At 40.2% G+C, this 25,534-nt stretch overlaps 2 protein-coding genes across 2 annotated transcripts in view; one reads left to right on the top strand and one right to left on the bottom strand.

The window, feature by feature from the left end:
* Window positions 1-7,486, top strand: part of LOC119407452 (protein unc-13 homolog A) — an 18,443-nt gene extending 10,957 nt beyond the window's left edge. The window contains exons 6-9 of the mRNA XM_037674277.1: window positions 774-921; window positions 6,025-6,117; window positions 6,438-6,597; window positions 6,679-7,486. Coding sequence (XP_037530205.1) covers window positions 774-921; window positions 6,025-6,117; window positions 6,438-6,597; window positions 6,679-6,967 — 690 coding nt within the window. The 3' untranslated portion in view covers window positions 6,968-7,486. The remainder of the gene's footprint in view (window positions 1-773; window positions 922-6,024; window positions 6,118-6,437; window positions 6,598-6,678) is intronic.
* A 5,196-nt stretch (window positions 7,487-12,682) lies between these two features.
* The window catches only part of si:dkey-110c1.10 (unconventional myosin-Vb), a 23,403-nt gene continuing 10,551 nt past the window's right edge, over window positions 12,683-25,534 (bottom strand). Inside the window, exons 12-35 of the mRNA XM_037674790.1 lie at window positions 24,425-24,565; window positions 24,131-24,262; window positions 23,967-24,050; window positions 23,771-23,887; window positions 23,593-23,690; window positions 23,419-23,505; window positions 22,976-23,296; window positions 20,547-20,703; window positions 20,226-20,465; window positions 19,900-20,109; window positions 19,715-19,808; window positions 19,477-19,625; window positions 19,182-19,397; window positions 18,983-19,083; window positions 18,786-18,900; window positions 17,736-17,841; window positions 17,500-17,622; window positions 16,481-16,632; window positions 16,226-16,315; window positions 15,243-15,375; window positions 14,851-15,148; window positions 14,493-14,667; window positions 12,978-13,058; window positions 12,683-12,886 (exon numbers count right to left, since the gene is read on the bottom strand). Coding sequence (XP_037530718.1) covers window positions 12,725-12,886; window positions 12,978-13,058; window positions 14,493-14,667; window positions 14,851-15,148; window positions 15,243-15,375; window positions 16,226-16,315; window positions 16,481-16,632; window positions 17,500-17,622; window positions 17,736-17,841; window positions 18,786-18,900; window positions 18,983-19,083; window positions 19,182-19,397; window positions 19,477-19,625; window positions 19,715-19,808; window positions 19,900-20,109; window positions 20,226-20,465; window positions 20,547-20,703; window positions 22,976-23,296; window positions 23,419-23,505; window positions 23,593-23,690; window positions 23,771-23,887; window positions 23,967-24,050; window positions 24,131-24,262; window positions 24,425-24,565 — 3,582 coding nt within the window. The 3' untranslated portion in view covers window positions 12,683-12,724. The remainder of the gene's footprint in view (window positions 12,887-12,977; window positions 13,059-14,492; window positions 14,668-14,850; window positions 15,149-15,242; window positions 15,376-16,225; window positions 16,316-16,480; window positions 16,633-17,499; window positions 17,623-17,735; window positions 17,842-18,785; window positions 18,901-18,982; window positions 19,084-19,181; window positions 19,398-19,476; window positions 19,626-19,714; window positions 19,809-19,899; window positions 20,110-20,225; window positions 20,466-20,546; window positions 20,704-22,975; window positions 23,297-23,418; window positions 23,506-23,592; window positions 23,691-23,770; window positions 23,888-23,966; window positions 24,051-24,130; window positions 24,263-24,424; window positions 24,566-25,534) is intronic.

Raw genomic sequence — 25,534 nt, 5'->3', positions numbered from 1 at the left:
GGATGGATGGATGGATGGATGGATGGATGGATGGATGGATGGATGGACGGACGGACGGACGGACGGACGGACGGACGGACAGACGGATGGACGGATGGATTTTCCAGGGTCTATGTTGCGTTTGAATATTAAATCTAAAATTTCAAGCGATTTGGGCAACAAAGACAAAGCTATAGTTTAATCAAAATAATACAAATCTGTTTTCTTAGAGCTGCAGCTTCCAAATATTTGCTCATGAACCCGTTAGTCAGTTAAATAAAGGACATTCTGAGTGTGAGGTTTCAAATATACAGAATATTTCGTCTGAAATGATAAAATTAGTGAGAAATAGTGTCAAATTTGCTAGAAATAAAGCTTGAATGTTGTCAGATGTTACAGAGGACTGATTAATCAGCAGTCAGTATTGTGATCTCATAATCCTGAGGCTGCAGATTCGAGCCCAGGTTGGGTCTGGAAGGGCATCCGGCGTAAAACATTTGCCATATCTTTTATGTGAGTTCACTTGCGGTGTCAACCCCTGTAAAATGGAGCAACCAGAAGAAAAACAACAACAGTTTTATACAATAAAGCAAATACATTTTGTAAGACTAAACAAAAATTTATATTAATACAAATTTTGTCAGTCACACTGATCCACTTTGTGTCGTTGGCCCAATTTCCTGACACTCCAATTGCTGCTTCTTGCTGTTCTTGTAATAGAGCTGTTAATAATAATAATAATAATAATAATAATAGTAGTAATAGTCTGATTTGTCTGCCTTTTTGTATGTTAGCAATATTTCCATGCTGGTGGTGTGGGTCTGAAGAAGACCTTCCTGGAGAAGAGTCCAGACCTCCAGTCTCTCCACTACGCTCTGTCCCTCTACACACAGGCCACTGATAAACTCATTAAGACTTTCGTCCAATCACAAAACGCCCAAGGTAAACTAATGCTTTTACATTTTTTGTCTTTTTACTGTCTCTGTTTTTAGTATTTATATTCTTAGTGAGAACTTTGTTTCTATCTTGTGTCATTGTCTGGTGTAGATTAGTATTTTTTTTCTGTTTTGGTATTATATGTTGTCCCCAATAAAGATCTCTATCTCTTGGAAGTTTCTTTCTCTTTTTGTAGAGCTGAAAAGACAAGCGGCAAAGTTTTCTCAGTGCTTTTATACGTTGAGTCTTATAGCCAGGAAGGAGAAACTGTTCTTTGAACTGAACGGACATCTTTTTGTCAGGAAAAGATAAATCAACCTCTCCTCTTGCTCTTTGATTTGATTACTCACCAACATGACGTCTGATATCTTTTGTTGAAGTGTTGATGCCGACACGTTGTCCCAGAGCACCGCTGGAAGTGATGCCGTTTCAGCGGATGAATGTTTGAACTGTAATTAGGCAAAATGTTAGGGATTTTAAGGCCTACGTGAAAAATGTTGTAAAGCTGGATCTTTGTAGACACTTTGCATGTTAATAAGGTGAGCTCTGCACTGCTTCTTAAAACAATAGCAACAAAAGAGCAGAGATTCAGTTGACCTTAATTTAAGTGAAAAATCTTTTAACTGCTGCTCTGTGTCTCTACACTGTAATTCAACACCTGCAAACCTCACATTTCTACGTCTCTCTCCTTTCTCCGACTACTCCCTCCTCATGCCCCGTCTGTGGGCCAGTGTTCCACGGGAAGGGGGTGAGATTCACCACTAGTGAGGATGTTTACCCAGAAAAGGGTATGTGGCACCAAGCCTTAAAGCCTGAGACATCCAGATCTACCAGAAAATCTCCAGACCAAAGCCCAGCTCCTTCCACCTTCCACCCTCAACCCTCCATATGCATCCTGACTCCCCCTCTCCCCCACCCCCGCCTGCTCAGACTCATCCCGACAGATTCAATGCACAAACTCAATACACATGTTCTTACTCTAAACACATGCCGACCACTACGATGGGAACTTTATGCATTCATGCATGAAACATACACACTGATGTCTGTATGTACTTTATGTACACAGAATACATACGCCATGACCAGTATGTATGAGCAGACACTAAAGCATGATGTGTGGACATCAGTGGAATACAATGAAAATGCATTAAAGTGTGCAGGAATTCTGATGCAGCATGAAGTCATCAAGAAAGGCCCGAGGGCCAAAGAGAGTACAAGAGAGAGAGTGTGTGTGTGCACAGGAGTTTGACTGTCTGTGTTTTCCTTTAAGGTTGTGGAAGTGAAAACAATGAGTATTATTTTTCTACTTTGAGGATCACAGTGGAAAGAAATCCCTTTATATCAGCTTAAAGTCCCTCCTTAACTGAAAAACACTGATAAGGAGGAGTCAGAGTTTATTGTTAGGAACATGATGACTGTTTGCTCATTTTGTCTGGGAGGGCATCCTGCCCTTGCCTGCTCTGTCATCACACACACACACACACACACACACACACACACACACACATACACTCACACAGCTCATACATGCAGTGATGAGAAAGGAAGCGCTACTCGTTTGCACGCCACTGACTGAGCCAATCCGAAATACTCCCTCAGGTCAGGTGATTTGATTTCTGTCACTTTACATCAGGATGAAAAAAGATGCCACACAGTCACATAGAGCTGATTAGCACACTCACACACTCGTACAGTTTACCTACTTTTAAGCCTTGATGTGCATTCGATGCTTTCATTCAACCTTTATTTAGACAGGTAAATTCCATTGAGCCTCGAGGACTCATTTACAAGATAGACCTGATTAGCCATGACGCCTTGATGCCTTGAAGCCTTGATGTGCATTCGATGCTGCACAAATCAAAGGGACAGCTTAGTGTAAATTGCTTTGAGATGCAATATTTAAACGTATTTGTTACACACCAAGTTTTCTTGGAACCTAAAATGAAAAACATGAAAAATGAAAGGCTTTTAAAATACAATAGCCCCTCGATACTTTGTGGTTCGACTTTTGCAGATTCACTCTTTTGTGGGTTTTCAACTTAAGATTATACATGGCACACAATCAGCTGACTGATGGAAGGCAACCAACCAGAGCATTGTGCTGAGGGGCGGACTGGCCATCGGGAGCACCGGGACATTTCCCGGTGGCCTGGCCCGCTTAGTGATAACCAAGGGAGACTAAAGCCTTGGTTCAGCTTGCGCTTGATTATTTTCAGTAAACAAGGAGGGGGCGGCGGGGTCTGTCATACCTGAGTGAGCCACATGAGCGGCATGAATTGATTATTTAAAATAATCAAGCGTGACCCAAACCGAGCCTTTAGTCCCCCTCTGCAATCACTGAGCAAGCCAGGTCACTGGGAAATGTCCCGGTGTTCCCAATGGCCAGTCCGCCCCCGGGGCTCAGTAACCATAGCATCAATCTGTCTGCTTTCATTCGCTGTGCTCTTTTAGAGAGTTTAGAACATTAAGAACATTGCAAGAATGTGGGAAGAGTTTATAAAGCCTTAATATATAAATAAATACTAAAATAAATATAACATCCCAACTTCGAGGATTTTTACCCACGTGTCTGGAACATAACCCCTGCGATAAGTGAGGGACTAGTGTACTTACTATACTTTAGACTGTATAGTGTGACCATTTAAAGCTCATATAAATAACCTAACTACTACTAACTTCATGTTAAATTTTACATGGGAATAGTTAGACTTAAGGAAACCTTTTCCTCCAGAATTTTGTCTTTTTGTGTAAATTTTTGTGCTTATAGCTCAAGATAACTAATTCTGCTCTCATAAATTAAGAAGAAAAAACTCAGAAGTTGAGCATTTTCTTTTGTCCAATGGATTATACTGATTGGCTGAAGCATAAAAGCTCCAATAAGATGTGCTTCATTCAGATTTTGTGTTCATGTGTTGTGCAAAGTTAATAGTTTCAATTTATTTATTTATTTATTTATTTGGGTGGGCGGGGGGGGGTAAATAGGTGATGCAACAGAGTGATAAACATGTCATTCCAGCTTGTTAGACTAATTGTTTGACCCAAATTAAAATGTAAATGTTTTGTAAACCTTTTTCAACATTTGCTACATTATGCACTGTTTTGAATTCATTTCAGGTAATAGGAAGTGAATATCACTAAAAAAACGACCTGCTTATGAAGTATAAGACTTTAACTGCTTAATGATGCAAACCAAGTGCTACAGTATTTGCAGTAGAATTTAGTGAAAATTGCGTACTTACTCATCTCCGTTTATGCTTTGTCACGGTCACAAAACGAGTCCAAGGTTTAGGTGCACATGTTGTAACTCTTCTCAAGAAGATTTACAACATGTGCACCTCTGCTGTGTTTGGGAAAAGATGAAAATTGTGCGAACTCTTTGGAACAACTTCCTGCCTCCCTGCCAGCAAAGTTTCTTTTTCATCTTTTCCGAACGTCCTCCGCAGAGTAGACGGGGCCAGATGGATGGCTGCTGCTCTCTTTGGTCTCGTTGGCAGTTCAACCAACAATCCCATAATGCTCCCCAGAGAGACGCAGTGAGCTGCATGCCAGGAACACTCTGCTGTCTAACTCCCACAGACACCTTGTTTAGTGGGCGGCTGGTTAAAAACACGCACGCACACACATATCTGGTTGTTGTCACAGAGAAAACGCTGGTAGAGTAAGGACGCTAATTAAAACATTAAAAATGTATGTCCATCTGTCACCGTATCCTCCTGGAGGTGTAAGTGGATATAAACCACTTGTTCACAAGCTGCACACACACACCCAGCAGAAAGATTTGTCCTCATTCTCTCTTCGAAACAGAAACCTGATTGGAGCCACCAAGGCAGGTCATAAACATGTTCTTAAATCAGCCCTGCAGCTACAGGTTTCAACGCGAATGTCCTCAAGCTTGCTATTAAAGTCTTGTTCGGCTGTTTTCAGTGGGCCCAGTGCCAGATGAATAGCTTTCTACCAATAGATCTAAGAGGCTGAATTCTTCTTACCACCTTCTGGGGTTAAAGTTTACAAAGGACTGGATATTTTCACCTTGTTAGGTCCAACTGAGCATACCCAGATCCAATCAGTGTTGAGGGGGAACCCTATCTTCAGATTTTTTTTTTCATTCATTCAACCTTTATTTATACAGGTTAGTCTCATTAAGCCACAAGGACTCATTTGCAAGAGAGACCTGATTTAAACAAAGAACACAGATGACGTGCAGACAACAATAGACAATCATATAAAAAGCATATAAAATGAAAAGTAAATAGAAGAGATTATATTAAAAAAACGACAAACCAGCTACATTATAAAATGATGTAAAATACTAAAAACAGGAACATGTCTGCGTTGGTTTTTGCAATGAACTTAACAGTTATTTAAAATCCCTTAGAGAGATTAAGGTCGAGAGTTTCAGATCTTTTTGCAAGGTGAAATGTGAGGATGCGTCAGGAATGATCTGACTTACATTACTTATCTAGATTGTGAAGAGGGTGTGTCCTAACACTGAACCTTGTGGTACACCATTGTTAACAGTTAGATAGCTAGAAGAAGTACCATTATGTTGAACACATTGCCTCTAATCTGAGAGATAATTAGAGAACGATTATCTCCAGTTTATCTCCTGTCTTCTTCTATGCCTCTTACTAACCACCCTGCATCCTAACAGACCATGCATCTATGAGTTGGCACAGATTGAGGCTCATACTGAATTCAAAATGTCAGACGATGAATGTATACATGGCTTATGCTTAGCCAAGTACTCATTATATTGGCAAATGTAATACTGAGGAAACATTTTAAAATCTACTGTATTGAATCTGTTTTTCATCTTGAAAAACTCCAATCAGTGGACAGTTGAGTTCACAAAAAATAAACCCTACTGCCCACTCATAGCAGCTGTGTCTGATTGTCCACTCAAGACCACAACCCAAACCCATTTCAATATTTGAATGAAAGTGAAATGGATTTGGTTTGCAACTTCACTTTTGTTTCCTCCTTTGAAGAGAATTTAGTCATGAAAGCACATAGTTTATGTTTGGTCTGTGATAAGAGGAACAGGAGATCATGTTTTCATATTCAAGGTGTTAAGATATGGCCCTTATTCTCCATCTGTCCTGTCAGGATCTGGGGTGGAGGACGCTGTGGGAGAAGTGTCCATCCATGTGGAGATTTTCACTCATCCAAACACCGGAGAGCACAAAGTCACAGTGAAAGGTAACAGTTTCCTTGTACCTTCTTTGTGTTTGTCTCTGGAAGGTTAACAAGTAAAATTGTAAAACAAAATAGGCCAAACATATCCAAATGAAAACTTAGCTGCTACAGAAAAATGTGACATAATAAATTATTTACCGTCTTGCCAAGAAGCTGAATATGAACACTTAAAAAAGAGACTACGCTTTCTTGTTCATTTGCTTCTTCTCACACTCCACTTTCACACATTTTTGCCACATAAATCTCTTTTTTTTTTCATAATTACCCACACCTTCCCACTCACGTTCCCTCCTCTTCTTCTTCTTCTTCTCTTCATGCCTCAGTGGTGGCTGCTAACGACCTGAGGTGGCAGACGCAAGGAATATTCCGCCCGTTTGTAGAGGTCTATATCATCGGTCCTCATCTGAGCGACAAAAAGAGGAAGTATGCCACCAAGTCCAAAAACAACAGCTGGGCTCCCAAATATAACGAGACCTTCACTTTGTAAGTAGACGGCGGAGTGATGGGGAGATGCTGGTGTGGAGATGCTGGTGTAACCCTCTTCTCCTTCTGCTTGCTCTGCAGCACTCTGAGCAACGAGGTGGGCCCTGAGTGCTACGAGCTGCAGGTGTGTGTGAAGGACTACTGCTTCGCTCGAGAGGACCGCACCGTGGGCATGGCTGTCCTGCAGCTGAAGGACGTGGCATCGAAGGGCAGCGTGGCCTGCTGGCTGCCGCTGGGTAAACGCATTCACATGGACGAGACGGGCCTCACCGTCCTGCGCATCCTCTCCCAACGCAATAACGACGACGTGGCCAAGGAGTTCGTCAAGCTCAAGTCGGACCAGCGCTCAGCTGAAGAAGGCCGCAGCTAAAAGGAAAACTTAAAACATCAGACGCCTGGAGCTCCTCTGAGCCGCTGCAAGTCACTGCCCTGATGATCCACAGGTGTAAAAGCACATCACTACACATCCAATACTGTAAATACAGCAACGCACCACACTCTTCCTTAAAACAACACGAGTGTCTTTATTGTTGCTGATGTTTTAAACCATCACAGAGTTTACTCAGAGCATGTTTCTCCTCTGCTTTATTCACAGAGGAGAAACACACACACTCTTATTTGACCAGTCAAAGGAAGGGCTTTGTAGCCTTTAATATCTCGGCTTTCTTTCTTACGTTCTCCTGCCTCTTGACCTCCTCTCCTCTCTGCTTTTTCCTATCTTTGATCCCGGTACGAGTCCAGCTTAGAGAAGGGACCACAAGTGCCAACAGATAATCGCTAAAAGCTGCCAAGACCAACCCCGAGCACAACAGAACAAATAATCATACATGTAGAACGGCTGCACGACCTCAAACATGCCTCGTGTTAGGTGGGAAACACACAGGCACAAAACTCTAGTCAGTTTGTTGAATTTATTTTTTCTTCTCCGATATTATATTTTAATAATCCTATATATTATCACAAATAGATATATATAATTTATATAGATATAAAAATACGTCTAAGGTTGATGGATGAAAGATGATCCTTGTCTGTTTGTCCATCATCTGTATCAGAGCACACTGCCTGACACCCTCAATGCCTTCTGTCTCGTTGACCCTCATGTGTCCGACATAAGGACAGTAAGGAGAGGTAACCGATGAAAGCACACCTTTGAGCACCGTGATTCATCAGTGGATATCTGTGTGTGTGTGTGTGTGTGTGTGTGTGAATGACGGCGTGCAGGTGTGAACGTTGTGTTTGTAGCGTGTTCATATGTTGACCCCGTGTCACCTGTTACCTGCAAATGTAATCGCAAAGAGAAGCCATCATATTAGTTTAGACAAAGTTTTGTTTCCCTTTTCAAAACCAAAACTTCTATTGTACGATGGTTATTTCCAGCATGTGTGTGTTACTACAAACATTCCTTACAGCCCTGTGTATCAGAGGTGCATTACAGAGATTACTGTTACACCTTCTTTTAAAAAAAATTAAAAAAGCAATTGCCAAATAAATGTGTAAGGAGATTATTAAAAACTATAAACCTTCCAATAAAACTTTGAAGGGTGCCAATGCAGCTGCTGCCTAAATGTCCAACATCAGTTTTGTAATAATCTAATCTAAACGTCATGGTTTCCACACACCTGTCTGTCACTCCCTAACTGCCAAGTTAACGAGAAGCAGACAAAAACAGTGAAAGCAAGCCTTCGAGAAAAAACTCAAACCTTGTAACACATTGGATGAAAGAAGAGGAGAGTGGGGAGTGGTGGTGCAGAGGCTAGAGAAGATGGGTCTGTGATCGGAATGTCGCAGGTTCAACTCCCAGGGCTGACAACACACAAAATATGGGTGGGAATGGTGAAACACCTACACCTGCCTCCACCCTCATTTGCCCCACTCTGGGCCCCTGAGCAAGGCCCTTAACCCCCATCTGCTCCCAAAAACAGGTTTCTCTTGAAAATGAGTTCTCGTGACTCAGTGAGACTACCTGTATAAATAAAGTGTAAATAAATAAATGAAAAATACACAAATGGCTATGGGGTGCTGTTTATAAAGTTACACAGTCAAAAATTAACAGCAATATTTTGGTTTATTTAGCCTTTAATAAGAAAAAAAAGTTTTTTTTTCAAACATATTTTCACCATGTTATTCATACGTTTATAAATGTCATAGTTCCAAAATAAATATTTACTTTACAAGCTAAATATTTAGTTTACTAACTAAACACTTAATGTGCAAGTTAAATATTTAGTAAGTAAACTAAATATTTAGGTGTAAATAAATAATTAATTTCCAAACTAAATATTTATTGTCCATGCTAATTATTTAATTTCCAAGCGAATCATTTAATTTAAAAAATAATTGTTTAATTTGCTAACTATATATTTAACTCTCACCTAAATGTTTAACTTGCAAGCTAAATATTTAGGTGAGAGTTAAATATTTAGTTAGCAAATTAAACATTTATTTTTGAAATGAAATGTTTAGTTTAAAAATTAAATAATTAGCATGGACAATAAATATTTAGTTTGGAAATTAATTATTTATTTACACCTAAATATTTAGTTTACTTACTAAATATTTAACTTGCACATTAAGTGTTTAGTTAGTAAACTAAATATTTAGCTTGTAAAGTAAATATTTATTTTGGAACTATGACATTTATAAACGTATGAATAACATGGTGAAAATATGTTTGAAAAAAAAACTTTTTTTTCTTATTAAAGGCTAAATAAACCAAAATATTGCTGTTAATTTTTGACTGTGTAACTTTACAAATGGCACCCCATAAAAGTCTACATTTTGATGTATAATTTGCACATGTAGTAAAAGTTTGTTTGCAAAATATTTGAAAACTTTGGACAGTTTGAAAGTTAGTGTCTGACATGATCAGTCTGTTGGAGGCTTCATAAAAAAATATTTAAAAAACATCAACTTGAGCTGCCATTGTGTGAAAAACAAAACAATTTGAAATGCCAGTTGTGTCATATAGGGGACAACTTCTTTTGACCCGTTTAAACTTTGATTAATGTTTCTTCTGTGAAGTACATCTGAGCTGTAGTTTCAAAGAGTGATAGGTCTTCTTACCCGTTTTCTCAAAATCCTATTGTGGTCTAAGACAGGGGTCTGCAAGCTGCGGCTCTGGGGCCACATGTGGCTCTTTGCTCCCTCCGCAGCAGCTCTTTCAGGCTTTGACCAAAACTAACATGAAACTGAAATATTTTTAAATTTGTACCAACAATCAAAGTGGCTAGTTTTATCAGATTTCCTGGCATTTTCAAATACATGAAGAATAGTAGAAATACAAGACATAAGACATGTGGACTACATCATGCTAGCAGTTTGTTAGACAGTTTAAGTCGACTTCCAGTCTCTGCGTGATCTTTCTCTCAAAACCCCCAGAATGTTTTGTAATATCTTTAGGACAAGTTGCTGAGAAGGATTAATGTTGAGTAACTTTAATAACACTAAGAATAAAAAACAACAGTTAAAGTAAACTGAAGCATTTATTTTTCTTTAAAAATGTAATTAGATATCCAACAAACTGACCTAATTTTATACTGTTTTTAACTTTATGCTTGAAGTAGGATACTTAATTCTTCAACAATTAAGAGAACTCATATAAACCTGCAGAGTTCAGTGTTTTAATTTTTATAAAATTGTTAAAAAAATTATATATTTCTTTCTTTTCATGAATTTGGTCTTTTGTATTAAACTGTAAAAATATCAATAAGTGTTAATAATAGACATTATTTATTTCATAATATAGCCCCCACTGGCAGGAAAAGCTATCTCCAACAAACTTGTAGTGGCCCATGGGCCACCAGTTGACAGTGCACAGTTGTAGCAGGTTTTGCAGCTCCAGATATTATAATAATTAGTAAACAAAGTGGCAAAAATGGCTCTTTTTATAGCAAAGGTTGAAGACCCCTGGTCCAAGAGGACGTTTCCTGCAGCTTTTTTTTTGTTGTTCAGATTTTCTGTATGCTTTATATTGTACCTGAATCAACAAAGCACACCACTGGGCCAACCGTTTAATATAAAATAATGTACATTTAGTATAATTTGCATGTATTTTTTCATAGCTGGTTATGAAAACAGACAAAAATCATGAATCATGTAAATCATGAAAGAAGTAGAATAGTAATTTAGGTAATGCATTGACACCCTTAGTTATAAATTGGGAATTCTTTTTGGTTTCTTTGAGGACAATGATCCCACAAGGGGAACTACACATCCAGGTCTCCAGTGATCCTGCACCTATGGTCCCTAATGGTCCCATCTACAGCGGTAGATGCTTCATGTCCAAATCCCAATGGAGAAGTCAAACCTCTGCTAAAGGGCTGCAGAACCAGACCTTTTCCAATCTGTTCCTGACATTTAAAAACAGGGCATTTTATTCTAATCACCATCGAGTACAGAAATGTAGATTTAGAAACACACGGTCTTTGTCGGGCTATGAACTTATTCTTTTATCTCGTTTTGTTTATGAGATTGTAAGAATTAAGCGTTATTTCTAATCAAATCTGGGAAATTCAGCTCAATTTTCTTGTGGAACGAAAATATTTTAAGCTTGAAATTTAGCATGTTTCTCAAAACTATAATGAACTTTTTAAAGAAATGATTTTGTTTGCTTAACAGTAACAAAAAAATCTAAGAATTAACTAATATTGGTGTTTTTAGAACTTAAAAAAGTAACAAATTATAAAAATAAGATGGGTATTGTTTTCTAGTTTTGCCTCGTTCACATTTGGTTGCCACTCAAGGAGGGCTGCCACTCCCTCGCCTTCCCTCCAGTGCAACTACGTGGCAACCAAACGATTAATCGAGCCCCGTTTCTCCGAGCACGGTAACTGAACTCTATGCATCCAGTCTATAAACTTTGTTGAGGAGTCATCTTCTGGAAGCAGTCTTATAATGTTTACATTGTGGATGATGATTATGCTAATATCAGCACAAGTGATTTTTTTTTCTGATTTATGTAAGTTCTGTTTCTATTCCAATGGGCCAAATATCAAAGGTGTTGTGAAGTCGATTCGAAGCTGAAACATGTTTGTGCTAAAAAAAATAAAATAAAATAAACAATCTGGGAACAGAGATGCATCGTTGTAAATAGTTCAAATGTAACAAAACACACATCAGACTACGTGAAGTGAAGTTTGCTGCTCTTTTGTAGACTTGAATTTCGTGCCGTGCAACTGAGCATGTAGCTACTGCAGACAGGTCCAGGAAGGCCGTGTACACATTAGAGATGAATCTCAAGCCATATGTATCTGCTTAATCGGCCTGAAGGGAGATAAACTAACACGGTGCCCGTTTCTGACTTTCAAACTGGCAACATGCATCATTTTACACACTGCAGACTACAAACTCATACAAAAACAAGCGTTTCAACTCTGGCGTGTACAAGGTCTCTTATCAAAAGAGGACATTTGCGCAATCTTTTAATAAACTTTAAATAGCAGGTCACATAGCCGGAAATGCCACGAAAATAATCTTTATTTATTGCTGTTGACAATGACACTTTGAGTCGAGGTAGCTCTTCCTCCTCCGGACACTCGGTTTGCGTGTTGGGCTGTGAGGGGTGTCGAGCGAGGCCGGGCTGCAGACAGAAGTGTAGGACAGAAGAAGCACAACAAAAAGCACACAGGCAGACAGGCATGCATGATCATTCCTCGCTCTGTCCGAGTGACCAGAGCCACAAAAAAAAACAAAGTGCCGGTCGTGTACTTCCAGAAGGTGCATGATTGGAGCCGAACTTGTAATGTGCCAGCACGCATAATTATTTGATGTTAAATGCCAACTGTTGTATTCTATATTTTGATATTTCAGTATTGTTTTCTATTTTTCAAATGTTTGTGAATATATAAATATGTATTACTGATGATGTGTAGTGGTACAAAGTACTCGCATGGAAATTTTTTTATACACGAGATGTTTCTAATTTTTGTTTTCTTCTTTTTTTAAATTCTGGTTGTTCTCACTGGGGGGTTGAAGCTCCTGATACTACAGTCTGACTGTGTTTCTGCTGCCAGTAAAACATGTTTAAACAAGAGCTTTGTACGTTTTATTCATTTGGACAAGTCCGTGCTTCTGACTGTCAGTAAGTTCAGTTTGCTAAAACGAGTAAATATTTGCATCCAGTTTTTCAGGCTCTGTGTAGAAAAGAGATCTTCAGGGAATCTGGGATGACTAATCCTTCAGCGCTGACGACGGGCGGAGGCGAGTAGGGGAATGTGACAGGAAACGCTCTCCTCACATCCACGAGGAGCTGCGGAGGCTGACTGTCAGAGCAGCCTCTCAAAAGTTCCTAAAAATAAGCAAAGTGGAAAATGCTGATATGAAACTTGGAAGTTTTAAAAGTGGTGAACGTGTTCAAAGTTTACAGCTGCAGACCGTACCTGGACCGTGCGGATGAAATTCAAAGATACTTTTTCATCAAGACCACTATGTGGCGTGTAGAGAGTCAGAATTTTCACAATCTGTCAAGGAAATGATTATTATTTACATGTCTTGAAATAATGCACGTCGTTTGTTGCCTTTCATCCCACGGTTGAGAAAGGACGTTGTGTCTGGTCAAATTTGAACGTTCAGTTTATTTCTGTAGCTCCAAGTCAGACCAGAAGACGTCTCCAAAACATTCACATACATTAAAAAGCCAGTTAGTAAAAGTTATCTATCTAAGGAAGCCAGCAGATTGTGTTGAATCTTCACTACGTTGCAGTCTCCCACAAGTTCTGCACAATCTGATGCAACGTCACAGGAGCTCACACTCACCTGCTGTGAATGACTCTCAGCTACAACCACCCTGTCCTGATGCATGCTCAATAATCCAGATAGATGAATCTAACCAGGTGGACTCAGGTCCTCTGGACAGAGTCTTCTCAGCCGAAATGTTTCCTATTTTATCCAAAAGACTTCTTCAGTCTGAGGAGCTGCAACTAACAGTCTTATAAGCAGCACCTTCTCATAGTGGATCAGCTGATTTGCTGGTGACAAAACTAGCTGTTCACATGCAAAAGGAGGACCGGCACAGAAGAGCAACATCATCAGGCCAGGACTCTGCGGTCTACACTCATCTCCAGGCCAGCGGTCACTCTTTCAGGGATGAAGATGTTCACATCCTGGATGGAGAGGAACGATGGTTTGAGAGAGGAGTGAAGGAGGCCATCTTTGTGAAGAGAATCCACCTGTTGTTAAACAGGCGGAGGCCTCCGTGTCCAACTGTCCCCCTCTTACAATGTTGTTATTGCCAGTATCACTCAGCCCTCTGTGAATAGCAAACGGCCATCAGGGCACTGATGATCAGTTGTTAAACTGATGGTCCTCTTACATGTGAACAGCTAGTTCTGGCTGTCACCAGCAAACTGGTTTAAGGTTCAAGGTGACTTTATTGTCATTTGCATCACATGTGGTACATGAGGTAAAATGAAACTGTGTACTCAAGATCCCAGTTACACTCAAAAATAGCAATAATATAAATAATAGTAGTTGATCCACTATGAGAAGGTGCTGCTTATAAGACTGAGTTTGTTGCAGCTCCTCAGACTGAAGAAGTCTTTTGGATAAAAGACGAAACGTTTCAACAAAAGAGAATCTGTCCAGAGGAGCTGACTCCACCTTGTTAGATTTGGCCACATTAAACTTTAGCTTAATATCTGTAAGACTGATTGATCATTATTGTGTTTCTTAAGGTCAGTTGGTTGTGGGAGCCATCTTGAATTTGATTGGCACTGAAAGTTAATCAGTTGTAGGTGTACATCCAAACATTACTTCCTGCAAGTTAAATTAAAATTCATTCAGTGGTTCATGAGATTTATTGGAAACAGATAAATAGATTATTGTTTTCCTGTCACTTTTCAGCAGCAGGTGATGAAAAATTCCCTTCAAGTTCAACTCAAACTAAACAAACCCACCTGTTTGCTGGAGAGGGCAGTGCAGGTGTGAACTATGGCCTGAGCGTCTGCGTCAGTCTTTTTCCCCACCTGCAGCAGCTGAGCTGCTTGGATGAGGGGCTCCAGTGTGGTCATGATGCCCCCTGCCTGCAGACCTCGGCTCCGCAGCCATTCCTCCAGCAGGCTCACATTGTAGCTGAGACAAGACAACAAGCACAAGCGCTTTCAACAACAGAAAAACCAAGATAGGAGCAACATAAACACTGTTACACAGCACATGCAGGACAACATCACTCTGAAAGAGACTATGGCCGTGCCAGTTCTCAAAAACAAGGATGTAGTGGGTGTGTAAATGTATATTTTTGGTCCGTGTTCCTACCGTATTTGCAAGCCACGGCTCCAGCAGCACATGTCCTTCCTCAGCAGCAGGTTGTTGAGAGTGCAGGCGCAGATGAAGTGGGTGAGCTGCCTGAAGGCCTGCTCCATCAGGCTCTGGGGCAGAGCCTGATGGAGCAGGGCAGTGTGAAGGGCTCCAAGCTCCCTCAACACAGGAGCCATGGTGGGGGCTTCTGCTCCCACCGGCTTGGGATCTGAACCTGCTCGCTTCCTGGATACTCCCATTTTCACAGCTGAGCTGGACAGGCCTGCGATGGTCTCGCTCTCCAGCAAGGCTGGGACTGAGGAAGAGGAAGAGGAAGAGGAAGAAGGTGAAACTCGAAGTGGAAAGAAGCTTTCTTCACAAGTGTCAGTATCATGGCTGATGTAGGGTACCTATGAGTTTTTGTAGGTGTGTCTCTGTGATGCAGAGCAGCTGCTGATAGGACTGGATACACAGGTCGCTCAGGGAGCGGATCAAGTCGCTCAGGTCAAAGGTCAAAGGAACCAACTCATCTGGGTCAAGGCTCTGACAGGTATTGAAACAAGTCGTGCAATTTTAAAAGAAGCAAACTGTGAATAAAAATACTTCACAGAGCATCATTTTTGTACAAATCTACGAGGATGTTTGTCCGGGGTTCCTACAGTTTCCATTTAGATACCCCATACCTTACCAGACTCATATTTTCACAATTATTATCAATTTTTGAGCCATAGTAACACAAAAAAAAATCTGTATCAAAAATTATCTAATTAAAATTTATCATTTGACATGTTTGCACAGTTAGACTGTTATTTATTTATTTATTATTATTATTTTATTATTATCTGTATGCTTACATAAAATTATTGGATGAGGGAAGGATACAGACAGACGGACGGACGGACGGACGGACGGACGGACGGACGGACGGACGGACGGACGGACGGACGGACAGATAGATAGATAATTTTTCCCCAAAATTTATTTGGATTTTCATTGCATCATAACAAAATATAAAATCTGTTTTTATACAAAACATTTTTTGATCTGAATTTTACAAATGTTAATTTTTTTAAAGTGCATATCTGACTTTTTCCTGTTTTTTTATTTTATTCTATTTTTTTTGTTTGTTTTGTTTTGTTGTTTTTTGTTTGGACATACACTAATAAAGCTATTGTAAATACATTAATAACATTAAAAACAGTGTTATTTCCCAACAATGAAATGATCTATTACTGTCCATTGATAGAGAGTGGAAAGGTTTCTTTTGCAATTCATTTTATTTTTTTCATACTTATCCAGACCTGGAAAATACCTCATTAAATTCCAAACGTTTCAAGACTAAGTAAAAGCCCTGATAGAAACAGTAAAATAATAATAAATAAATAAATAATACCTGTTTTGGGGAATGTTGGACCAGCAGGTCGTGCAACAGACAGACATTTTCAAGCCACAGTGCCGTCATGTGTAAGTCATTAATATGTTTCTGCAGAAACAGAAAAATAAAATTAAAAATCACTGACACTAAAAACAACATTTAAGAGAATGATTTGTATAAAATTACCTAATATTTGCTTTCCAAAAACTCTAGCATTCAAGATCTTGTACATTAAACTTCTATCATTCGACTAATGTTCAGGGCTCAGGTTACCTTGGTAACGGCCTTCATGGCGGTGACGGCAGCGCTGCAGAGCGAGCGAGCTCGGCCTTGGTCGCCGCTGCAGTCGGCCTGACGGACACACAGAAAGAGGATTCTGGCAGGCAGACCAGGAGGCAGAGACAGAGCGACATCAGCTCGGATGTCTGAAGAACAGAGAGTTATAGAGTGAAGCAACAACTTCAGATGATTATTTCTATAATACATGGAATAATTAAGGGTGCGGGGCTTGCACAGACCAGCAGTAACCTGTAATTAACCTGAACAGTAAATACAAACATCCAATGAAACAACTGAGTGCTTACATTTTGTTTTAAGTAAGATCATAGGTTTTAGTTGATATAACACCACTATTTTGCATTATCATTTCATCACAGTGTAAAGCGCAATATACAATTATGTATAAGGATAATTTAATCTCACACTCATATAGTCATGTATCACTAAATATATCAGAAAATTATGCAGCATTAGTTTATTTGAGGAATTACCTCAAACAGGGAGGACTGTAGGATTTAGGAGTTTTATGAAATGTGTGGGGCAATCACTTTTATAACAGGACCCCTCAATACGTTGCCAAATTCGGAATATGGGAATCGGTTTGGGTCAAGGTAAACTTATCTTACTGGATAAGGAAAAAATGTGTTTATCTTATGGGAAGCCGACCAGACATCAGAATGTCTGGGCATACAGCCAGAGAACTTTTGTACTGGGCAACTTTTGGCAAAAACAGCTTGTGTGTGTGCTTGTACAATGATCTTTACGTAAGCAGGGGAGTATAAAGAAGTTTGGAGGACATCCCATCAGGGGGTTCCATTTGGTCTTGTGCTGTTCAGAGTTAAACAGTGTTTCTACAACAAATCCTGACTAATTCTTAAATAATTTGACAACCATGATTCTGATTGACAGCAAAAAGTATCATATAGAAAATATCTACTACAGTAACATGGGATGCAGAGTGTTAGTGGAATATGTGGGACTCCATTGGATAAAATATATTAGTTATGTTTCACCTGTGATGAGGTTTTTGATGAGTTTGGTTTCATCTCTTTTCCTACACTCCAACGAGCTGCTGACTGCTGCAGGTTTCAGCTGAGGTGGGCAGCACACTTCTGTGGTCAAAGCTGATGGAAAAACTAGAAAGAGAAAGCACATCATCATGAAACTAACTGAATGCAAATGTAGGAAATATCCCAGGAATGTGGATTTTTTTATAGACTTCCTCAATCTATGCAGAGTTGAAGCTTACCATGTGAGAGGAGGCGTCTGAGCGACACTGTTGTTTTTAACTCCTTCAGCTCCCTCCTCAGCCTCACACACTCCTGCTCTCTGGCTTCCAGCAGCTCCCAGAGATCCTGTGCAGGAAGACATTCATGGACTTCAGATCAGTTTGTGAAAGGGTAAGAACATCTAAACATGAAATGTGCAAAAACTGCTGAAGCAACACACATGAAAGATCGTTAACTCATAAACACTGCAGTTGTTTCCAAGGACTAGAATATACAGTAGTTAACTTTAACCAGAGCAATGAATGCTGAGTGCTGAATGACTGCTGACATTTGCTGAAGAAACTGAAAATGAGTTTAAACAAAATGAATGAAAGCTAAAAGGAGCAATGCAGACGCTAAAAACTAAAAGTAGCATAAAAAAGCAAAAATTCTGCAAATATGCAAAATCAGATTTTTAAAGAGAACATTGATTTTGAATGATTTAAAGAGATCCTAATGTATTTCGTTGAGTAAAATATATGTAAATGAAGTCACATATTTTAAAAAGTATAAAAGTTACAAAGCAGTTATTCTAACCCATCTCCTGAATGAATTGAACATTATAACCTATAAACATCCTGCAAACAAAGATAGTTAGATTGCAAAAAATAAGAATAATAAAGGGAGAAATAAAATGAGGCAGCACGGTGGCGCAACTGGTAGAGCTGCTGCCTCTCAGCGAGCAGGTCCTTGGTTCAAACCCCGGTCCGGGGGCCTTTCTGGGTGGAGTTTGCATGTTCTCTTCGTGCATGCGTGGGTTTTTTCCGGGTACTCCGGTTGACCAAAAACATGCATGTTAGACTGATTGGTAACTCTAAATTGTCCCTAGGTGTGAGTGAGAGAGTGAATGGTTGTTTGTCTCTATGTGTCCCTGTGATGGACTGGAGACCCGTCCAGGGTGTACCCCGCCCCTCACACAGTGATTGCTGGACATGGGCACCGGCGACCCCCGTGACCCAAAATGGAAGAAGCGGATAAAGATAATGGATGGATGGAAATAAAATGACAAAAACAGGAATGCATTAGCGAACCTGTGCCTGTGCAGCAGAGGAGGAACACATGGCGGCCTGACTGAGCTGGGACCTCAGAGCGTTGAGTTCTTCCTCCCAGCCATGGTGCTGCTGACGGAGCTGACGCTCCAGAAACCTGCACAGATCAGCCTGGATCAGTGTGAGCTCCTGCACACAACACAACTCCACTGACAGGCAGGAAGGAGTGACACACTGACTTGTTTGCTACCCGAACAGCATCGTAAGCTAGTTCCAAGTCTTCTCTTTTCATCTTCACCGCCGGGTCCTTAGGAACATCCATCTTCTCCATGAGCTGCTCCTGCCAATGTGAACATCAATCAATCAGATCAGTCTATGAAGTGTTAGGATCATGTGATGTTCTTCTGAGTCTTTATGCAGCTCTCATGTTTTACTCACCATCTGTGTGTCTGAGCTCCACACCGAGTGTCTCCTCTCCTCAGTGGGAGACGTCACGCTGATCCTCCGTACCGCCTCCGGGGAAGGAAACGCAGAGGGGAAGGGTGACAGCGAGAGCGGGGTGAGAGACTGGGGTGACAGTGGAGTCGAAGAAGGAGAAAGAGGCTCGAAGATCAAACTCTGGGAGGAGTCGGTCCTCCGGTGGCCTTTGCCACGCTGCATTGTGAGCAGAAGAAGAAACATGAAGTAAAAGAGCTAAAGTTTTAGAGCTCAACGCTGAAGAGGAGTTATGGACCTCTGAGAGCAGACTCATCTCCCTGAGGTTGTCGTATCTCTGCTCCAGTCGGGTGAAGTCCTTCAGGAGACCCTGATACTTCATCTTTTCCTCATCCAGCTCTGAGCGAAGAGCTGCACTGGCCTGCAACACAGCCTGACGCACACACTCTGCACGGACGGACAGGAAAGAAGAGGTCCAAGATCCAAAATAAGATCGGAACCAAAGCGAAAAGACTGTTTAAGAAACAAAGGCCCACCCTGTTGGGTTTTCTCTTGCTCGAGCAAACGAGCAGAGACATCCATTTTCTCGATGTAAACATCGTCCTTTTCTTTTTGCAGCGTTTGTAGCTCCTGAAATAACGAGACGATAACATGAGCTTTGAAAACCTGGACCATTCCAAACAGGATGAAGTGAGTTCCTCTTCGGTTTAAGGGACATTACCTCTGTAAGTCGAAGGATCTTCTGGGCAGCTTTCTCCTCGGCTCTCCTTCTTTCCTCCACCTCCTTCTCACTGACAACTGGACCAGTAGGAAGCTTCTCCTGTTTCTGGTTCTCCAGTTTCTGTATGATCGACCTCAGAGCCTCCAGCTCAACGCTTGCAGCCTCTCGTTCTGCACTGAGGGTCTCATTCAGAGCAGCACTCTGCCTTACCTGTCAAATACAAAAAAAAAAAAAAAATACCAACCTTGATGTGCAATTATTTAAATAAATATCATCTGTAGCTCAAAACATTTTTATGCTCCGTAGTTTTTGAGGCCCTCGCGCACCTCCTGGTCCACTCTGAGCTGCAGCTGCATCAGTTTCACCTCCATGCCCTTGTTGAGCTCCCTGTACCTCTCCACTGATCGAGCCTCAGCCTTCAGCTTCAGCAGCTCCCTCCTGCTGGCCTTACGGCGCACGCAGCACTGCATAAACACCACCGCCGCACGCACACGCCTGTACGCCCGCTTTGCCAGCCACCCCCGTACTCTGGCCTGGAGCAGCACAGCAGCCCTCTCTGCCACCAGCTGAGGAGCCAGAAGAAGTTGAACATTCAAATCACAGCTCACCTGCTTTTAACTTGGAGTTTTGGGGCAAAGGCTGCAAACCTGACTGTGTCTGCGGCGCGCCAGCGTTCCCCTGGTGAAGGCTTGGATGGTGACGGTGGCCTGTCGGATCACGAGGAAAAGCCGTCGGACCAGCAGCATACGAAAGGTCTTCTGGAGCACCAGAGCAGCCTTGGTGTAGCGCAGCGTCAGAGCCAAACTACAACAACACGACAAAGAAACCTGAATGTTCCTTTAAATTTAAAACTCAGTCATCTAAGAAAATGATAGAGGTTTAAAAACTGTTAAAAAAATAACATAGAGGGTTCTTTTATTCTAGTTTCCACTAGTTGTTGTGGTAAACAGCCCTGAATATGGCTTAAAAAGTTTACTTCTAGAAAGTAACTACCTAAATGTATTGTTTTCCTTCCCTTGACCCTATAAGTACCTGTTGGTACTGCCAGGCCAGCACTGGAAATAAGAATTTGTTCTTACTGTTTATGCCTGATTCAATAAAGGTGAAATGAAAAATGGAAAAGTGTGATTTAAAATAAAAATCTGCATAAATATGAGGATGTGAAATAATCATGTTCTCACTAAGAACCTAAAAGATGATTAAAATCAAAATCAAGAGTCCTGCTGAGCAAATACTACTGATTTTTTTTATATACTAATATCCAAGAAGCTACCCTTCCTTTCAATATTCGTTACTTTCAGTATCTAAGTAAATGTTTCAGCAACGGTTGATCTGTCTGGAGAAATAGTGACATCCCTCATTAAAGAAAAGCTTTAGCTTTGAAATGGTGATTTTATTTTAATAAATCAGGTTTTTCTGCTACGTTTCTGATGCATATAGATGAAAATATTTTGACTTTATCTGTTCAAATCTTTCCCATCTTCTTAATGTGTTTTTTTTAAAGGTCTTTATTAGACATATAATAATATTTCTGTTAGGATTCTGTACAGCAGGGGTGTCCAAACATTTTCATATGTGGAATAAAACCATCCAGATGAAAGGACTCGTGGCCACAAAAATTTGAGTTTAACTCTCAGTGTGAACAATATTTGGGAGAAAGAGTTTTAAATTGTTGTAGAGCCAAAACATTAAAAGTCTCATAAATACTAATCACATATTTTTTATTTAAAATGATTTATTTGATTTGTTGGGTCTGTGTTTGTTGTTTTCTTGTGTTTGGAAAGTTCATTTTAGTCTGTTCTCAGCAACAAAACTGTAATATGACTAAATGTCCTTTAAAAAGGGGGTCGATCAGCCTTTTGGACCATGGACGACCCTAAAGACAGATGGAAGTTATGAAAAATCGTCCAGCTGTCAGTCACTACATCATATTCATTGAAGGTTTGATAAAGTTGATCAACTCGTATGCAGATGATACCACGTTATATTCAGTTAAAAATGTCCAGTTTCCCTCTTGATTATTTTATCAACTGCAACATTTAGCCAAGTTTTATGAATCATTATCTAAAAGTCTCCTTTTTGATAAGAGTCTGTAAAGGTTTGTAGTGTTTTGTACCATGAAGTGAAAATAAAAGTTTAAAGCCAAAGGTTTGAATTTTGCTAAATATTGCTCATTTTGAGAAGATTGTTTTTTTATCTGTTTTGCAGTTAAATCTAAAGATTATATAAAAAAGATTACCACTGAATTTGCAGAAAGTCTTCGTTAACCTCTTAAACCTGCTGTTCAAATTTAGAATATTCTTAAACTGCAGTTATGGGCCGCACACAATCTCTCCAAGGGCCACAAATGGCCCTCGGGCCTCACATTGGACACCCCTGCTGTACATTGATTTATATGCTAACATTTTGTATAAATTCACCCGTGTATTTATGCATTTGTTGTTCCTACTTCTCCAATCACGGCATTCAAGACCAAATCATGATACTAACGCCACCATGTGAAGATCCACAGTGGATCAGACATTTTTGTTCTCCAAACATTACACAACTCATTTAAATAAATTAATTCCATCTTAATCTCAGTTTAGTTTGCTCACAGAACTCTTCAATGGCCTTCTTTCTTGTTCTTTCACACTATTGCTTTATTTGTTTTTTAAGATGAACTCATGAACATCAGGATTTTCAAACTCAAAACTTAATTTGTTTCTACAATTTCACTAGAACTTTTATCTTGAAATAATCTCAGCTTGTTCACGTCTCGTTAGATCGTAAAAAATGGCCCAACTTTTTCTCCATTTGTACACAACCTGACTGACAGTGGAATGATGGGGACCAATTTTTTTATGTCAAATTCCTTTCAATAAAAAGTGTTTATAAAACAAATAATGTGCACAGTTTGTATTGCTGTACAACGTGAGAATCATTTTTGAGTTTTTTATTTAAAAGTTATTTAAACAGCTCTGTTTACCTCAATCTAGGACTTACTCAGGTCACACTTCTGCAGAAATCAAGTCCTAAACATACGTTACGGAAGTATAATGGTTCCCCACAGAGACAGATAGACATGGATCCTCACCGTCGGGCCAGAGTTCCCCTGCTGAACCGCTGTATGGTTCCAGCTGCCCAGCGGACCCTGCTGTATTTGACCCGTCCCAGCCATCCTTTGACTCGACTTTGGATGATCACAGCAGCCGCTCGCAGCCGCTCAGACCTCAGCCTCTCTAGAAGCGCCACCTGACCTGCTCGGAAAAATACTTTGGTCTTCCCAAAGCAGTACTGATCTGCGTCTGGAATGAGCTCAGGCAGGTACCGTCTGCACAAAGCCTGGGCCTGGGCCTGGTTTTGAGGCCCCCGAAGAAGAATTCGGTACCTGCTGAAGAACTCCTCATACGTCCATCTGAACACAGATTTACCACATACTGTGAATAAAATCTTATCCTTCATTTAACTTCAGGATACTTTCCTGTTCTACTAATATGCAGTTAAGAGCTTGGTGGAGTGTAAGAACGTTTAAATGACCTGGATGGATAACCTGCAGCACTGATCCGAATAGTCTCCAGCACTCCGCATGCTCTCAGCTGCTGCACAGTCCTCTTAGGGTCAAACCTAACCAGGATATGACACATTTAGGTGTTACCCAGTACGATATATGCACAGACACTTTGCTGAGAGAAGTTGCCAGATAAGACTCACATAAAAGCTTCTTTTAGGTCATTGGGTTTAATACAGCGGATGTAGTGAGGGGTGGTGCTGTTAAGAGTGTCCATTAACATCTGTAAGGATTGACGGAACTGAGGCGACAAAGAAGCATGAGTGAACTGAGGCAAAGTGAAGCAAAATCCTGCAAATAAATAAATGAATAGAGTCCCACCTGGAAGCCTACTGTGAGTTTATGTTCTCTGGTTGCTCTTTTCCCTGAACGAACGCTCCCATTGGCTACGAAGGGAGCGTTTCCCTGCAGCTGGAACAACTCAGCCACCAATTCAGACTGACACACACACACTTCAGTGTTACACAAATAGAAATTATAACTAAACGTCTGAACTTTATATTCAGCACATATCTACCTGACTTGCTTTGAGAATGTTAATGAGCTCCTCAAAGACTGTGTCTCGATTTTTGTCCAAAAAGCCAGAGCATTCATACTGCACCTGATTCAGGGGGAGAACAATAATCACATCCTGGAGAAAATTACTAATTTATTTCATTTGGTTTGAAATCAATCGCTCACCGTGTCAGCGAAGTGCAGAATGATGAAGGCGCTGTTGGACATGCGAGGTTTTTTGAAGTGAGCGTGGGGTTTACTGGTCAGGTGTTGGTCGTACAGTTTGAGGACCCAGCTTTCATCTGAACCTTTTGGCATCTGAGTCAATCCCACAAAAACAAGGAAACACAATTAGCACAGAGATGTTCAGCTTTTCACAAGACACAGTGAGCTCAAGTTATCAAATCAAGAGCATGCAACAAAAGAAGCAACAATAGACTGAGTAAAAACTACAAAAGCAGAAGGGGTCTGCAAACCGACCCTGCACTCCTCATCTAACAAATCAAACATTCCCAGCTGCCCCTCGATGAGGTTGATGCACTGCTGGTTGTCGCTGAATTCAATCCTGTTCCAGGCCAGCTCCTCACGCACGTACTCCTCCTGCTCCAAGTGGAACACGTGCTTCACACAAAAACAAAACACACACAACTTGGTCAATTGTTTTTTTTTTTTTTAAAGGTGGACTGTGCATGAAAGTATAAAAAATAAAAGGTGAAGCCCGCCCTCCATCCCTCTCTGCTGGGGTTCTGCTCTGTCCTATTAAATCATCGCACTGATGCAGGAAAAGTGAAATGTTAAATGCGATAGAGTTTGGTACAGTGTCATACTGTAAGTGGGTCTTTAAGTTTTTATCAACTAAAATAACATATAAATAACACATAAAACATAAATGATAAAATAATAATAATAATAATAAACAATGTTTGAATAAAATTAGGAACAAATAATTTACAGATATTACAAAACACAGCAGAAAACAATAATCACCAGAATATTCGTGACCTTAAGAATAAAAAGCATAAATATATATATTTTTTTAAAAGCATTCCTTGAATGAACACAAATCTCCAGCTGTCTTCCTTACCAAAGATTTTAACAAATCTTGTGTAATCTGTTAGTACTCAGAGTATTTGTTGTGGATGACCCTCAGCTACTACCACACCAGATTTTAGCTCAGTGTTGGTAAAACTGAGTTGTAGCCATTTTTGTGTTTGCTAGCTGTAACAGCTTCTTGTATCGAGGTAGCTTCAAAAAGTAATGTTGTAGATGTATAAACAGTGACTATTGTCTGGGAGTTTTGTTCCAATCGTTCCAGTTGTTCATGAGATATTTTGCTAACAGACAGACAAATGAACACATACAGATACAATTACATGATCACCCATCTTTCATAGTGCTTAGCATATAAGAGGGAGAGTCAGAGAGTTTTATTTGTCATACATACCACATTTGGTACATGTGGTGGAACGAGATTGTGCACACAGGGTTCCAGTTACATCCAACAATAAAATGTTAAAGAAAAACTAACAAGATCTAAGATATGAACTAAGAAAAACATCAACTAAAAATATGCTAAGCACTAATAACATA

Source organism: Nematolebias whitei, chromosome 3 (assembly GCF_014905685.2).
Source record: "Nematolebias whitei isolate Nwh7 chromosome 3, NemWhi1, whole genome shotgun sequence".
Taxonomy (NCBI): domain Eukaryota; kingdom Metazoa; phylum Chordata; class Actinopteri; order Cyprinodontiformes; family Rivulidae; genus Nematolebias; species Nematolebias whitei.
Note: the sequence above shows the minus strand (reverse complement) of the source record. Positions and strands in the feature narration are given on the sequence as shown.